Source organism: Pelodiscus sinensis, chromosome 2, assembly GCF_052426305.1.
Source record: "Pelodiscus sinensis isolate ZL-2025 chromosome 2, ASM5242630v1, whole genome shotgun sequence".
Classification (NCBI taxonomy): domain Eukaryota; kingdom Metazoa; phylum Chordata; order Testudines; family Trionychidae; genus Pelodiscus; species Pelodiscus sinensis.
In genome coordinates, this window is record NC_143053.1 from 9,362,016 (window position 1) to 9,377,705 (window position 15,690).

At 40.2% G+C, this 15,690-nt stretch overlaps 1 protein-coding gene across 13 annotated transcripts in view; it reads left to right on the forward strand.

Moving 5' to 3' along the window:
- Positions 1 to 15,690, forward strand: part of PTK2 (protein tyrosine kinase 2) — a 327,060-nt gene that overhangs the window by 142,128 nt on the left and 169,242 nt on the right. For all 13 annotated transcript variants that reach the window (XM_075920047.2, XM_089776148.1, XM_075920050.2 and 10 more), the window contains 2 exons: positions 8,710 to 8,876; positions 13,481 to 13,568. In XM_075920047.2, coding sequence (XP_075776162.1) covers positions 8,710 to 8,876; positions 13,481 to 13,568 — 255 coding nt within the window. The remainder of the gene's footprint in view (positions 1 to 8,709; positions 8,877 to 13,480; positions 13,569 to 15,690) is intronic.

The window sequence follows — 15,690 nt, forward strand, 5'->3', positions numbered from 1 at the left end:
AGGATCTGGCCCTAAGTTTGCAGTTTTGCAAGCAATAAGAGCAACTGCTCAGATTGTTACAAAATTGGAGTTTTGATAGTTTTGTGCTTCTGCCACATGCTCACTTCCTAAATAAGCTGCTCTTTGTGTTGTTGAGCTAGAAAGATTTATAAAACAAGCACCATGAAAACAAGCATACAGTAACACCAGGCTATAGAAAAAGTATCTAAAATGTGCAACACGGAGGGCCAGGATGGCAATTCGCCAGGAGCCTGAGGATTAATTTGCATGTGTGTGTACATAAATGTTTTTATCCATTAAATACGGATAGCCATATATTAATGTCTCTCTTTTTTATAGGCAAATACAAATAACTGGTTTGAGGTCACTAGCAATAAAACTGATAGTTGATTTGAATTGTCCTCATTCTGTCATTACACAGAAAGGCAATGCTCAAATTAGGAAACTTTAGGAGCTGCTGTATCCTTGGCTCTCAGCCACAATCATCCTGAAAATATCTTTTCTTCCCTCCACTATGCTACTATTGTCCACGTTAAAGTGAATTCTCATTCTTCCTCTCAATTCCCCAGTTCATAATGGAGAAATACAGTAAAATGGGGGAACATGGAATTAAAGCAGTTTTCTAAGTTGTGCCTTGCCTTGTTTTTCTCCTTCTACAATTAATTTTTTCTTGTCTTTTTCTCTTTACCTCTCTCTAATCTTTCTGTCCCCTAAACTCTGTCCTTCCGTGATGGTTTCTAGTCTCCACTCTCATTCGTTGATTCTCTCACATAAAGTCTGTGTTCTTCCATTTCTGTCTTGGTTGGCTTTCTTCACAATGTCTACTCATTCCTCCCCACGCCCCAAAGTTTCCTTCTGCATTTGGTCCTTAGACCATTGGATATTCCTACACCATGGCTTATAGTTTGGGCTGAATGCAAGTTAACAAGCGATCTGAGACTGTGATCTGGTGACACAATTTTCAGAAGAGGAAAGAGGCTTTAGTGCACTGAGGGTCAGCTATAAGAGGCATTAGGGCAAGATTAGTACACAATACAGTTCATAGGAACTGTTGATCTTTTTTTCTGTCATTTTGTGAAAATGAATCTGAGAAAAATGTAGTACTTACAAGAGGGTGTGGAGACTTCCTGCACATCTGATGAAAATGGCTCAGATATAATTGACTTGGATCTTTCATCATTTGATTAGTGCCAGAATGCAGACCAAAACCAACCCGCAGGTGATTTTATTGGGCAATAGAAAGAACCACTCCATCTCCCACACAGACTTTTGTGGAAATAATGACACATTTACTTTTGAAACTGAAGCTGTGTTTGAGTGATGGGAACAGTTCAAATGACAAAACAACTTGTCAGAGTTTAAGAAATATGAAAACCATTCTTGAGGATTATTGTAAGAAAGTAGAAACCCTCTACTACTTCATAAGTATCTCAATTTTTCTTATTTCCTCTTTAGTACATGCCCACATTATGGATGGATACCTGAGCCAGGTGACAGGACATAGTTGTGCTCCTTCCAAGGCGAAATATACACTTAATTTGGTAAAGATCTATAGAAATAGCACTGTGAACATAAATCTGTAGCCCTGTTTCCAGAAGCAACAATGAATGGTCTCCTTTTATACCATAATCATGAGGCTATTACAACTACTACTGAACAGAAATATCCTTTGTATATAACTTGCATATTGTTACGTTTCTTATGTTGATGTAAAGCACTCTGAGCTCATTGGATGACAGGCAAAAGGCAAAATATTTTTACCAAAACAATATCATTATTCTTCAGTAAAATGTCAAATGGTTTGAAATCAGTCCTGGAACAAAAGCCCAGAAGAAAATTAATATTGTGCAAATATTTAAAACGTGATAGTTTGACTTGTTTTTTTTATAACCTGTCAGTCCTACATCTATTCCAGGTCAGATTATGGAGTGGCTGTTATGGGATTCAATTAATAAATCCTTAAAGGAGAGTAATATCATGAATGCCAATCACCATGGGTTTTTGGAAAAAAGATCCTGGCAATCTAACTTAAAATCTTTTTTAATGAGCTGACAAGTTTGGTTGTCTAAAGGTAAAAGTGATGAAGTAATAGACATTTGTACATATTCTTGGTTCCGCATGTAATTTTCATTAAAAAACTATATGGTATAAAATTAATATGGCACACATTAAGAGCATTGAAAGATGGCTAACTGAGAAATCTCAAAATGTAATTGTAAATATGGATTCTTCGTGTGAGTGTGTTTCTTGTGAGGTCCTACAGGGATCAGTTCTTGGCCTTAGTTATTTATTGTTTTTGTCAGTGACCCGGAAGAAAACAAAATCATTACTGCGAAACTTTGCAGATGACACAAAAATTGGGGGAGTGGTAAATAATGAAGGTGACTGATCTGTAACACGGAGTGATCTAGATTGCCTGGGAACAAATCTACTGATAGCAATTCCAGGCCCCAGACCAGAATAGCCAGTGGGCTCCCATATGCACACAGAATGCGCCTGTGTGGACGTGGTCCTTCTGACCTCTGGGTGGTGCTGTGCCAGCACTAGCAGATGCCTAGCAAGCTGCTGGGTGCACTCTTCTGGCATGGCCAGGGCATCTACATGAACCGCCCAATACAATTGCTAATCGTGTAATCCCAAAGACCCTTTCCCTGTCCTGCACCTTCTCTGAGGCTATGCTCCTAAACCAGCTCTTCTCTGAAGCCACATCCCTGCTCACTCCATCTCCCGTTCTTCCATCGGCCACTCTCTGCCACCATTTTGCTAGGCTGGCGTGGGGGGTGCAAGATGCAGGTTCTGGGAGAGAATTTGGGTGTGGGAATGAGTGTGGTACAGGCTGTGCAAAAGAGTTTAGGTGTGGGGTACAGGTTCTAGGCTGGGGCAGGGCGGGGGTGAGGAGGGCAGTGGTTACCTCAGGTGGTTCCCACAGGCGACCGGCACATCCCTCTGGCAGCAGCACCTGACCTAGGCAGTGGGGGCAGGTGGCTCAGCATACTGCTGCCCACAGGCACCGCCCCTGCAGCTGCCATTGGCCACAGTTACTAGCCAATCAGAGCTCGGGGTATGGACAACATATGGAGACTCCCTTTCCCCCTCCCAGGGGATGTGGTGATGCTACTGGCCAGTTCCTGGAGCAGTGAGGCAGGTTAGACCCTACAGCACTGCCGGCATCAGCCACGGGCTCTGGCCAGTAGCCCCCTTGAGCACCCATCAATGGGCCTGTGTGGTAAACTGAGTGCGAGCAAACAGTACATGTTTTTAATGAAGCTAAAGGTATATAGGAACAATGAGTGCAGGCTGTACTTACATCCTGGAGGCTCTCTCAGGAAGCTTTGACTTTCAAATGATTTTGGGGATTGCGCCAGATAATCAGCTGAACATTAACTCCCAGTGGGGCTGAAGCCGAGATACTAATGTGATCCTTGGATCCATAAATAGGGAAATCTGAAATAGAAATAGTGAGATTATTTTACTTGTGTATATGACACTAGTGTGAGTGCTACAGGAATACCGTGTTAAGTTCTGGTGTCCACAGTTCAAGAAGGATGTTGATAAATTAGAGAGGGTTCAGACAAGAGCCACAAGTATGATTTGTGATAGACTCAAGGAGCTCTGTCTGTTTAGCTTAATAACAGGAAGGTTACAGTCAATATGCACCTACATGGGCAGTAAATATTTAATAATAGGCTCTTTATTCTAGCAAGAGGGGTATAACATGATCTAATGCAGCGGTGGGCAACTTGTATCCTGAGGGGTGCGTGAGGCCCATCAGAGTTCTGCGTGCAGCCTGCAAGGTATTTTATTTATTATTGCCCATGAGCAGAGTCGCCAGATTCTGCTAGTTTCCTTCCACATAAAGTTTTTCTTATCCGTAACGCTAAAGTAACATGCACCTAAGGCAAGGGCATGTGAAATGAGCTGTGTGCTAATTGTACACAACATTTGACCTGTAAGAGTTGTGCACTCCTTCTTGCAGTGCTTTGATTGGATGCAAACTACCCTATCTTCTGAGACTGATTTGGTTAGGACAATCTTGCAGCCCACTGAGATGATGTAGGGTCACTCATGCAGCCCAGTCACTAGCCTGGGTTGACTGTGAGGATAAATAACCATTACAACATTTCGCCGAGGATTGTGATGATTCTGCGTCACTGACAATTTTTTATTCAAGATTGAATGTTTTTCTAAAAGATATGCTCTAGGAATTAATTTGGGGAAGTTCTGTATGTTGTATAGGTCAGCCTAGGTCAGTCATTCTCAAACTGTGGGCTGAGACCAGTATTCCCTCTAAGATTTTCCTTCCATGAGCAGAGTGCATTTTGTCTTGTGTGCCAACAATGAGGTCATGTGTGCTTGTTCGGATGTGTGCCACTGGGGCACCCACCAGTGGCACTGCTCCCCAAGAGACTCTCCCATGTAGCACCTACCCTGCCCCCCCACCACACAGCCCCAATTGGCCCTGCCTCTGGAGCAGTCCCATCACCACCACATGGCCCCGACCACCGGAGCAGCCCTGCCCCCAGCACCACCACCACCACATGGCCCCAGCTGCCAGAACAGCACCACCACTACCACGCTGCTCCGGCTCTGATCCTGGCTGCGGCCACCGAAGGAGGAGCCATCAGCTGCCCGCGATGTAGCTCTGGCTGTGGTCCTAGCTAGGGCCACTGGAGGAGAAGCCACCGCCTACCAAACAGCCCGCAGCTCCAGCTCTGGGGAAGGGCTGAAGCTAGGGCCAGGGCTGCATGGTGCCTGCCCTGCCGCTTCTGGGGTGGGGCAGCTGCCCACCAGGAGGCCCCGCCCCAGGACAGCTGAGCAGCTCCTGCATTGCTGTAGTGAGGGGGTTCGCAGGCCTCAAATTCTTGGAGTGAACACTAGTTGGGACCTCCAAAGTGGTAGTGATCCCATTTTAATGTGGTCACCAGAGTTGGCATCACACTTGCTTAGCCCGGGAGCCCAACCCTATTGCCTTGGGCTGAAGCTAAAGCCTGACGGCTTCGGCCCGGGATGATGGGGCTAAGGTTAAAGGACCCCCACCAGGTGTACTTTGACTCTCCTCACCAAGGGTGATGAGCCTCAGTCTTTGGTCCCCACATTCCCGGCCTGGGATTGTGTGCTAATATTTGTTGTCAGAAGTGGGTGGTGGTGCAATTAAGTTTGAGAAATAGATTCTCAGAATTGTTTCTTATGAATAGGCATTTGGCTAATCCCAGTGCAATAAGCATGAATTTGAGCATTTCACAGTTGTGTTTTTTCTATGGAAATTTTAAATCTGACTTATTTGAATCATTAGAATCCAATATATTTCCTGAATGAAACAGCACACTCCATGGTACTTGGAGTTTGTAAAGTGCTGCATTAGCATTCATTTGTATCATGTCGCTGTGTGGGAGATAAGTGTATTCCTTAGCTGAGAAACTGATAAGTTGGAATGTACCCAAGGCCTCACAATGGTCATGGTTAGAGTCAGGACTGGAAATCGGGTATTCCTTACTACAGTCCTGGTCCTAGAACACCCTGTACAATTCCATGAGCTAAAAGAGATTGGATGTACTTAAGCTTGTGAAATTTTCAGATATCACTGTCTGTGGTTAGAGCATGTCACATTTAGTCACAGCTTAGTTCATGGTGTTTTTAGTTGCTACTGTACAGTTACTCATCAGCAACATTGTCTGAAAACCTCTGATTAAACATTCTAATCACTGTTATAAGGAGCATCAGGCATGCCTGTGGCAAGACTTTCTAACTTACAAATTCACTTGTTAGAATGCAAGACAGAGAAGCTGTGTCATCCTTGCAAAAGTTATGGCCGTTGCTTTGTCTGGCATTGGCAGTGTCTCTAGACAGCCTGGGGAGGCTTTCCAGATCTCCAGCACTTTCCCTGTATTTATTTAACAAGGGTCACAGTTGAGTCCACTGGACTAACTTATGGCCACCCTGCTAGTAAAGCTCTTGAAAATTCAATCTTTTACTGCTGTTTAACACTAATAGACAAAGCCCTGCTCTACTCTGTGGGAATGATTTACTAGATTATTTGCATGTAGATGTTTCACAAACAGGGCCTGATCCTTACTTCGTGTAAATGGATATTCCTCAGTGGAGAGACCTTGATATACTCAAGGTGAAGATTGACGATCTGTCCCCAATTAGTTGAAATTAAACTTCTTTACTTTTTGTGTGTGTGCAAAATGAATGAACTCTCAGTATTAAAAGTTTTCAGAGAAGACAGGTCAATTTGAGTGTCTTGATCACATTGTTTTCTAATTTTTTTCCATTTTTTGGGACAAGTTGAAGTATTAGAATAGTTTTAGGAAGCCTGGTAGCAAAATGCTATATTGATTTCAATTTGCAGTATACACCACTACTTGTGTTCTGGTAAACTTACAAGTTTGTAAAATAATTAAATTTAAAGTTGTCTTAACTTAATTTCATTTTTCAGCACACTTTACTTTTTAGTAAATGTGTTTAATTTATTAGATGGTAAAAGTATTTCTCCTCTATTTACTAGACTTGAGAGGTGAATCTATTTTCCTTAATCCATCTATTGAGTTTATTTACCTTTCATCTCCCTTCTATAAATGTTTTCTAAATTTCTCACTGAATGGCCTAGCACTGCATGTTTACTTTTCTGTGAAATGTTCTAGCTAAAATGTTTTCAGATTTTATAGGATAATACAAAAACAAAAATCATAATGTGTATTTAGAGTTTAAGCTCTTAAGTGAAGACATGTTATTTAACACAGCTAACCTGTTGTACAGGGGTCTAATACAATACCATGTATTCAAACTGTTTTATCTCAATAATCAACTTATGAATTAATGACAACTTTTCCAATTCAAAAGAATACTGTCTTGCTATTTACTTGATTTTGGTGTGATTAGTTACATGAACAGAAGAGCTGTTTTACTCTTCTGGAATAAGATTTAGAAATATTTTCTATTTTTAAATTGAGTCTGGGATTTCAAAGGGATTTAGACACCCAGTCCCAATGGCTTTCAATGAGAATTAGGCCCTTGATTTACTTGATTCCTTTAGAAAATACCAGGCTGAAAGGGAAGCTCTTGACTCTCCTCCCCATTTCTTCTCTGCCCACACACTTGATTATTTACTGTTGCAGTATCTGACTGTGGCCTGTCTATCAGTATTTTTAATTGCTTTTTCTGTAGAAAATATCCAATTTTACCTTGACTCCATTTCCCAAACTCACTTTAGTCCAGTTCCAGTTTGAGAGAAACTGTCCTTTCAAAACATCAGCTCCTATTTTCATTATTGATGAGACATTGTCCTTCATGGGCAGATTTCTGAAATGAGCTCTGCATATTTTGCACATCATTTGTGCAAAGTATAGTAAACACACTGAGGCTATGTCTACACTGAATCCCTCTTGTGCACAAGCCTATGCAAATGAAGCATGGATTAGCATATTGCCATGCTTTATTTGCATAATTAATTAGGGGCCTTTTTGCACAAAAACTCCCTCTTGTGCAAGAGCTGTTCTTCCTGAAAAAACGAGGAAGAACGTCTCTTGCGCAAGAGGGTGTTTTTTCACAGAAAGGAATTGTGTAGGCAAATGCTGTATCCCCTAGTCCACTCAAGAACCTACCCCACCCTGTTTTTGTTGTTTGGTCATTCCCAGGGTGGGTGGGACTCAAACCCACGACATTGTGCTTTGTAGGCCAATGCCCTATCTTCTAGGCCACTCCAGAACCTTCCCTAGCTTTCAGCGGATCCCTTATCCTGCCTTCCTAATACAGGAGCCAGTTATGGTGGCTGTCTGGCTGCTTCCAGGGTGGGTGGGGGAAGGGGGGACAGGACTCAAACCCCAAACCCTGAGCTCCCCCAGGCAAATGCCTTGTCCCCCTAGTCCACTAAGGATGTCTGTTATCCATTGTTGGCTATCTGGTCTACACAGCTCCTTTTTGCACAAAAACCCCCTGTTGCGCAAGAGCCGTTCTTCCTGAAAAAATGATCATTTCTTAGACTATAAGTATTTCTTGCCTTATAGTCTCTAAACTATAATTTATTAAAGGACAAACAAGATGTACAATTCTTCTGTTCCCAAAAATCTACCTGAGTAAGATGCCTCTTGCATAAGGAATGTTTATGCCATTGTAGAGATTAATGTTGACCTTCCAGGATGAGTTAGATGGAAAAACCAAGGATTCATGAATGAATTAATCTTTTACTAAATCCTGTCTGCTCAGACATAAAAAAAGACAAATGCTTATGACAGTTTTCCTAAAGTAGGTGGGGACTGTCAAGATTTGTGGAAGTGTTAGATAATATTTAACCCAGGGGTTCTCAAACTTTGTGATACTGCGACACCCCTCCCCCGGGGGGGGGGGACCCACAGTTTTAGAAACACGGATTTAACCATACCTTTTTCTGCAAATTTTCCCTTTTATTTGCACCCATCCCAGCATTTTCCCTATGTACAGCACATGGGGGCTCAATTTTGGTAAGATACATGACTAGTACAAATTCATGTTAAGATCATAAAACTAAAAATTCAGAACTGTGGTTATGATTTTAAAAACGAGAAACTTCTTTTCTTGCATCCTGAATAAATGTAGCTACATCAGATCCATTGATTAGCCCTTTGTGTAAAGTATGATATGGTTACCCTTTAAAAGCATGAACAAAAAGATTTTTTTCACAAACACTAGAGTCAACCATACATAACAAATGTGCATTTTTATATGTTTTAGGGCATAATTCAGAAGATAGTGGACAGTCACAAAGTAAAGAATGTGGCTTGTTATGGATTACGGCTCAGTCACCTGCAATCTGAGGAGGTCCACTGGCTACATCTGGACATGGGTGTGTCCAATGTGAGGGAGAGGTTTGAATTAGCCCACCCTCCAGAGGAATGGAAGTAAGATTATAAACCTATTTAATTTCTGAATCAAATCATTTTGTTCTGTTTGCCATAGACTTTGTATAATTTGCTGTTTTATAAAGGAAATGAGAACCTTTTCACTCCTCCTTCTCACTCCCCCCCTCTCCCATTCCAGAGGAAAGGCTCATTAGCTAGAAGGGAATTCTGCCAACTGCGAAGAGCTGAGAAGTCTAGCTTGAGCCTACAAACCTTGAGTAGGTAAGAGTAGGGTGACACTTGCAAAATAGGTAGTAGGTCCAGTGACCTACTTAATTGTATCCCTGTTCTAGAGATAAAAATGGTGTGATGCATTTCAAAGAGCTTCTAAAAGGGCATTTTATGTTCTTTAAAAGAATTTAGGAAAGTGTTAAGTTTCATACAATGCAGCCATCATTTAACTAAGACAAATGTTATTTTCTCCTGTTTGAAATGCTGCAGGTTGAAATAGGTTAAGCTTTTCAGGTGAGATTTAATTACCAAATCTGTTAATTTACAAACCAGAGAAGAATGCAGATCAGTTTGCCTTAATGTCTTTCTTCTGCATTGTTAACTATAGAAAAACTGTCAGAAAAATGAACAAATATATAGCGGAGCAATTCATTAAGCAAGTCTACTGAAATTTACATTCCGCCAGTTAATTCAGGTAAATCCTGTGCAGGTTAGACTCGATGATCAAAATAATCCCTTCTGAATATAATCAATTTTTTTACCATAACACATTTTACACGGGATTATTAATAATTTGTAAAGACAAAAATATGTTCTTCTGAAGAACTATAGTAGAGGAAGCAGTTTGCACTTAATTTCTTGAAATTTAAATTTCTAGATAATTTACTAATAAATGGTTACCACATTTGGAATCTGATCCTTTGAGTTTTAGTTCACTGGGTTAGCCTGTCACTCTAAATGAGAAAGTTTAAAACATTGGTGTCAGAAATACTGCACACTTTCTTATTGTGTACATGACATTTCATGGCTTCGTAGATGCTATAATGATTCAGATCAAGCAAATGGTCATATATAATGCTTTGAAGTGTCTGCGTGTGAGGGTGGAAGGGAGGGAAACATACTGTTCATAAAATATAACCAGAACCAAATATGAGATGAGACTAATTTATGCCATGGAAATGTCTTACATACTGTAAAAGTGTCATTTTCATTTATATTATGTGATGGAACCCTATAAGTTACACGTTACAAAACAAAGTTAATCAGTTTTAAAAGCAAAGTTAGGTAATTGTTTTGATGTTTGGATAAAAGGGTAGCATAAAAACCTCAGACAAGTGTAATGATAAGATATAAATTATTCAGCATGTTTCCAGAGAATCATTTTATGCTTTATCGAATACAAGCAGCCTGATGTACCTTTTATACCTATAGAGATTTGCTATGAATAATCAAAATGTTGCTGTCAGATTTGTAATACTATAGAACAGAGCATTTAGGATCAGATGACAGCACTTGTTAAAATATTTAGATTAGTAGAGTAAAAGAGAAGTCCTGGCATGGTGCTTGAACTAATAGCTTCCTACAACATGGTATGAGAACTTTTTTAGTGATTTTAATTTAAGACTATGTATTCACTATAGATGGGAAATGTATTTTCTAATGTTCTTTCAGATCAGTACAGAAGCTTAGATTATATTTGCTGTTAGCAGAAGGAGATAGAAAATAATAAAAATTCTTGGAATAAATTCTATTCCTAGCATAAGGGAGTTTTGTGGTGCTACAGGGTACTATTTCCAGTCCTGAGGAAGAAGCAGAGCAGAAGAGCACTAAGGGAGGTGGCTCTACTCACACTGCACTGCAGTAGACTCCTATGGCTGCAGTTAAGACTCAGGATAAGTAATTAGTTCAGACCTACAAGCTCAGTCACAGTTTAAGCCAGACATCTCTTCTCTGTTCCCATAGTATTCAGTTCAGCTATAAAAGCATCTGTGGCCCATTTTCACAGCATTGCCAATGGGTAACCACCCTAATGAAAAGTAGCAGAGTGCAATTCTGTAGTGAGTGAAGGAGCAAGAAGTAGTTGTTTGTTGGGAGTCCATTCTCTCCCAATGCTTGAGCTTGCTTTAAGATGCCACTATCGCCTGGTCTTCACGGCTGAAAGAGGTACATTCTTTACTGTAGAGCAACTCACACAGATGAGCTATTCCAAAGTAAAAACTCAGTATAGACAGAACACTTCAGTTTTACTGAGTGGCAAACTAGATGAGATCATCCCCAAATAGGGGGGATAACGCTGACCTTTCCTACCTTACCTGATGGTAAAACAAAAATGCTTTGTCTTCATTATGTTTTTACCATGGGATATGTCACATACAGTTAGTTATCTGAAGGTAAAAAGCACACCTCTTTTTAGCAGCAACCTGTCACAGACCCCCAAATGAGTCAAAAGGATGATATCAGTGAACACTGGAGACTGTCAGTGGAGCTGAGTACTTATTTGTTCATTGATAAACATTCATTCTATTGAGGAAAGTGAAGTTGAGGAACACAGTTGTATACTACAATTAGCATAGCTCTCCCCTTTCATCGATGTGCAAGATCTAGCATAGCAAACATAGGTGTTTTATACCAAATTTATGTGCAGATTATACGTTTAATAATTGTAAAACACTTACTCTTCCAAATTAATTTGAGATTCCATAATCCAGTAACAAGCCAGTTACCATTAGATGCATCCTATTATGTAAATTGTTATTTTTAACATTGGTGATGAATCTGCTTTGTTAAAAATTCTTGTAGAAATAAGTGATTAGCACAGTTAAAGAACAAAAGGCTTAACAGATGAAGATTTCAGAAATTTGGCAACTTGTCCAGAAAGCAAAAATCAAAAGTTTTTTCATATTGATGCCTATATTTAGTACAGTGGATTCTCTTAATATGATAATAAAGAGACTTTTATAGTCTGCTACTTGAAGACTCATTCAAATTGATACAACTTGTGAGAAAGGGATGATAATCACAGTAACAAGCAAATTCAAACTTGCTTCTAAGAACATAAACCAGGAAAAATTTTGCAGTGATGTTTTAGTTTTGCTGCAAGTTCAGTAACTGATTTACTACTATTTTGTTCTATGTAGAGCAAGAGAGCTGTACCTAAAGAGGAGGGAGAAATTTAACTGAAATATTTGGCACTGAAATGTGTGTAGAAAGGAGAGAATGGAGCTTTGCCGAGTATAAAACAAGTCTTCCTAGAGCATAGATCCACAATAATTTGCAGGAGTTCCTGGAACCATGACAGTAGTACCAAACCCAGAACTGACCTCGTAGGATCCCACTAGATGTGTCTTCTCATTCTGCAACCTTTTGATAACTCCTGTTTGAGCGTGTTCTTCCAGCCAGTTCTGCACCCATTTTATAGTAATATCATGTAGACCTTATTTCTCTAGTTTGCTTACAAGAGTGTCATGCGGGGCTCTTTCAAAAGTCTTTCTAAAATAAAGATATATGACATCTACTGACTTCCTTCATCCACTAAGCCAGTAACCTCTCATAGAAGGAAATTAGGTTGGTTTGGCCTGATTTATTCTTGACTAATTAATGCTGGTTATTCCTTATACCCTTGTTATCCTCTAAATGCTCACAAACTTAACTGTTCAATCATTTGTTCCAGTCTCTTTCTAGGTATTGAAATTTGGCCAACTGGTCTCTAGCTATCCTGGTCCCCCTTATTATTATTATTATTATTATTATTATTATTAAAGATAATACAATGCTTGCCCATCTCCAGTCCTCTGGGATCACATCCAGGTTCCCTGTAAGCTGTGCCTTTGGGCAGCCACCTGGTAGAGATTCAAATGGTGCTCAGATGATTAGCTGAATGCCCAAAGCCAGCAACATGTGTTTCTACTGGTGGTGCAATTCCACACATACTTCCGAATACATAACAGAATGTATTCTGCACATCGATGGAAACAATAGAGGGAATATTGATCGCAGCCCTCCTTCATGAGTTCTCAAAGACAGTTGCTAATAGTTCTGATGGCTTCAGGTAGTTTCTTAAGTATCCTAGAATTAATTGAATCACTATCTTGAGTTCACTGGACCTATCTAAATATTCTTTAATCCTTCCTAATCAATCTATAACGCTTCTGTACCATAATCTGGTCATTAGACTCATCCCACCCAGTCTCTGTGGTGCTAATTAAATTCTAATTTAGTTTGTACGCTGATACTTCCAGATCTTCCAGTTTCTTCCCCATACTCCTTGCATTTATTTATAATCATTTAAGATATTAGGTAGATTCCTCCAATGGCTTCCCTCTTGTTCCTCCCATGACCGTATTATTTTCCAAGCTCCCCATAACAACTAGCCCTCTATTGAGGTTTCCTTTTATATATTTAAGTGTTCCTCACTAGGTTGGTAGGTTGGAGTTTTACTGTAATTAATGAAATTTAAGCTGTAATTGCTTTTTAAAATGTAATAGCACTTGCAAATTATACAGAGGTTTTGTTTTGGTTTTATGTTTTAATTATATATGGAACGGACCTTGAGAGGACACAACTCCTTGTCTACCCCGTTCTTTAAAAATTACAGGGGAGATGCGGTTATTCTCCTTGCCCTGTTGATATAATCCTGTTTTCTGTCTCTTTAGATATGAATTGCGAATCCGATATTTACCAAAAGGATTTTTGAATCAGTTTACTGAGGACAAGCCAACACTGAACTTTTTCTATCAACAGGTACAATTTTTTTTTACTATTGTTTATTTTCTCATCTGCAATCCTGAAAGTGTGTTCTACTTACATGGGGAACAAGTTGCTGCAAGAACCAAAAATTACGTACCATATTATTGTGTGTTTAAAACAAAAGTGGAAGAGACTGTCACTTCTTTCTCACTGAGAAGTGATGAGTGATACCTTATGCAAAGAGTGTGTTTTAGCAGATGTTTTCACACCCTGGATGCAATTTACAATTGCTCACTTGTCTGTTTTTATCCCTATTTCTAATTTTATTAAATTATTTATTTCTATTATATTTGAAAGTGTAACTAAATAACTTATTGTTTGTGTATTAGTGTATTCATGTGCATGTATTAATTGCTCAACCTAAATACAAAATGGTATTTTCTGGATTTTTAAGTTTTTCACCTCTGATAATAATTAGCAGTGATCTAAAAAATGTTCACTGAAGGGCCAACCATCATAACAGTCCTTAACCTTTGAGCTTATTTGAAGATTTCGGCTGTTGTCTGTCTGTTATCTAGGGCCCAATTTTCAGATTTGAATGTTTGACATTAAGCATATGAATCCATATTTTGATGTCTGAATTAATAGTAGTTGACTAAGATGGTTATTTAAGTGCCAAAATACCAATATAGTTACCTCACTTAAATCTTGTCTGTTTAAAGTTAAAACATTTCTCTTCGTTGTAGAAAGAATAGTTTTCTCCACTTGCAGGAGTTACTGGATAAAATTCTGGCCTGTTTTTTGCCAGTTCAGACTATAAGATCATAATATTCCCTTCTGGCGCTAACGGTGTATGAAAACTCAGCCCCTAAAAACATTGATGTTGCCTGCTCATCATGCAGGACTTTGGCAATGTATTTGATTGCTGTGATGTTGATAATTCACATTACTAAAATACTGTCCGTGTTTAACAAACTTACTTGATACTGATATTGTGTTTTTTCTCAGCTATATATTACATAATATCCCCATGTTTTCCATATAACAAGTTACTGTTTATTTGTTTTAGTAATTGCACCCACTGAGAAGTACTACACGTTGGACCTCCCTGATCCATCACCTTTGGGACCTGAATGGTCCCATAGAAAGGAGTTGGCTGGACCAGGAGAAGTCAGGCTTGGGCTCTCCTGGGGCTCCCCCTTTGTCTACCGGCCTGGCCAGTGCATTCAGAGGCAGCAAGGGGGGAAGTGGGAGCTGCCTGCCCCCCCACCCCAGCATTGCTGCCTCTGATGGAGATAGGATGAGGGGGCAGGCGGGAGCCGGTAAACACAGGAAGCTGGCTTTCAAGCCAGCTCCCCAGGCGTATCGGCTCACATGCACCGCTTGACCTCCTCTTCTGTGCTGCTGCCTCTCTATCAGAGACAGCAGTGAGGCAGGGCAGGTGAGGCAGCTGCAGAGCAGCTTCTGTCCATGGTAAGCCCAGACTCACCATGGAAAGGGGCTGCTCCATGGGATGCTAGCACAGCCTCTGTCCACAGGAAACTCGCTCCCCCACTCTCCCCTCGCAGATAGGGGCTGCTGCCACCCCACGCTGCTGCCTCCGATACAGGGGACTCCCTAGGAGTGGGGCCAGAGTGAACTGGCTGCCAGCCCCACCCCTGGGGACTATCAAACACCTTTTGTAGTGAACTAATATTTCACACTTAGTAATGCTTTTCCCCTGACTGTGGGAGTCTTAGCAAACAGTCTTATCATTACAAATACATAAGCATTACCTTAAACATGGAATATAGATATTATAAGTGTGATTAATACACACAGCATCCTACAAGCATTCCATGAAAATAACATTCTTATAACTCTTATCTGTTTTAATAATGCTAATATATAGGCAGCCAGACTGGCTTCAAACTACGCATTTGTCAGTGTGTAGAGAGGCCCAGTGTCCTTGGCATAAGCTGGCACCTGGTCTACCAGCATCATACACGTCACTTACCAAGTTCTGCAAAAGTGACAAGGAGTCCTGTGGCACCTTATAGACTAACAGATGTATTGGAGCATAAGCTTTCGTGGGCAAAGACCCACTTCTTCAGATGCATGTAGTGAAAATGTCCAGAGGCAGGTATAAATATGCAGGTCAGAATAAGGCTAGAGATAACGAAATAACCTCGATCGT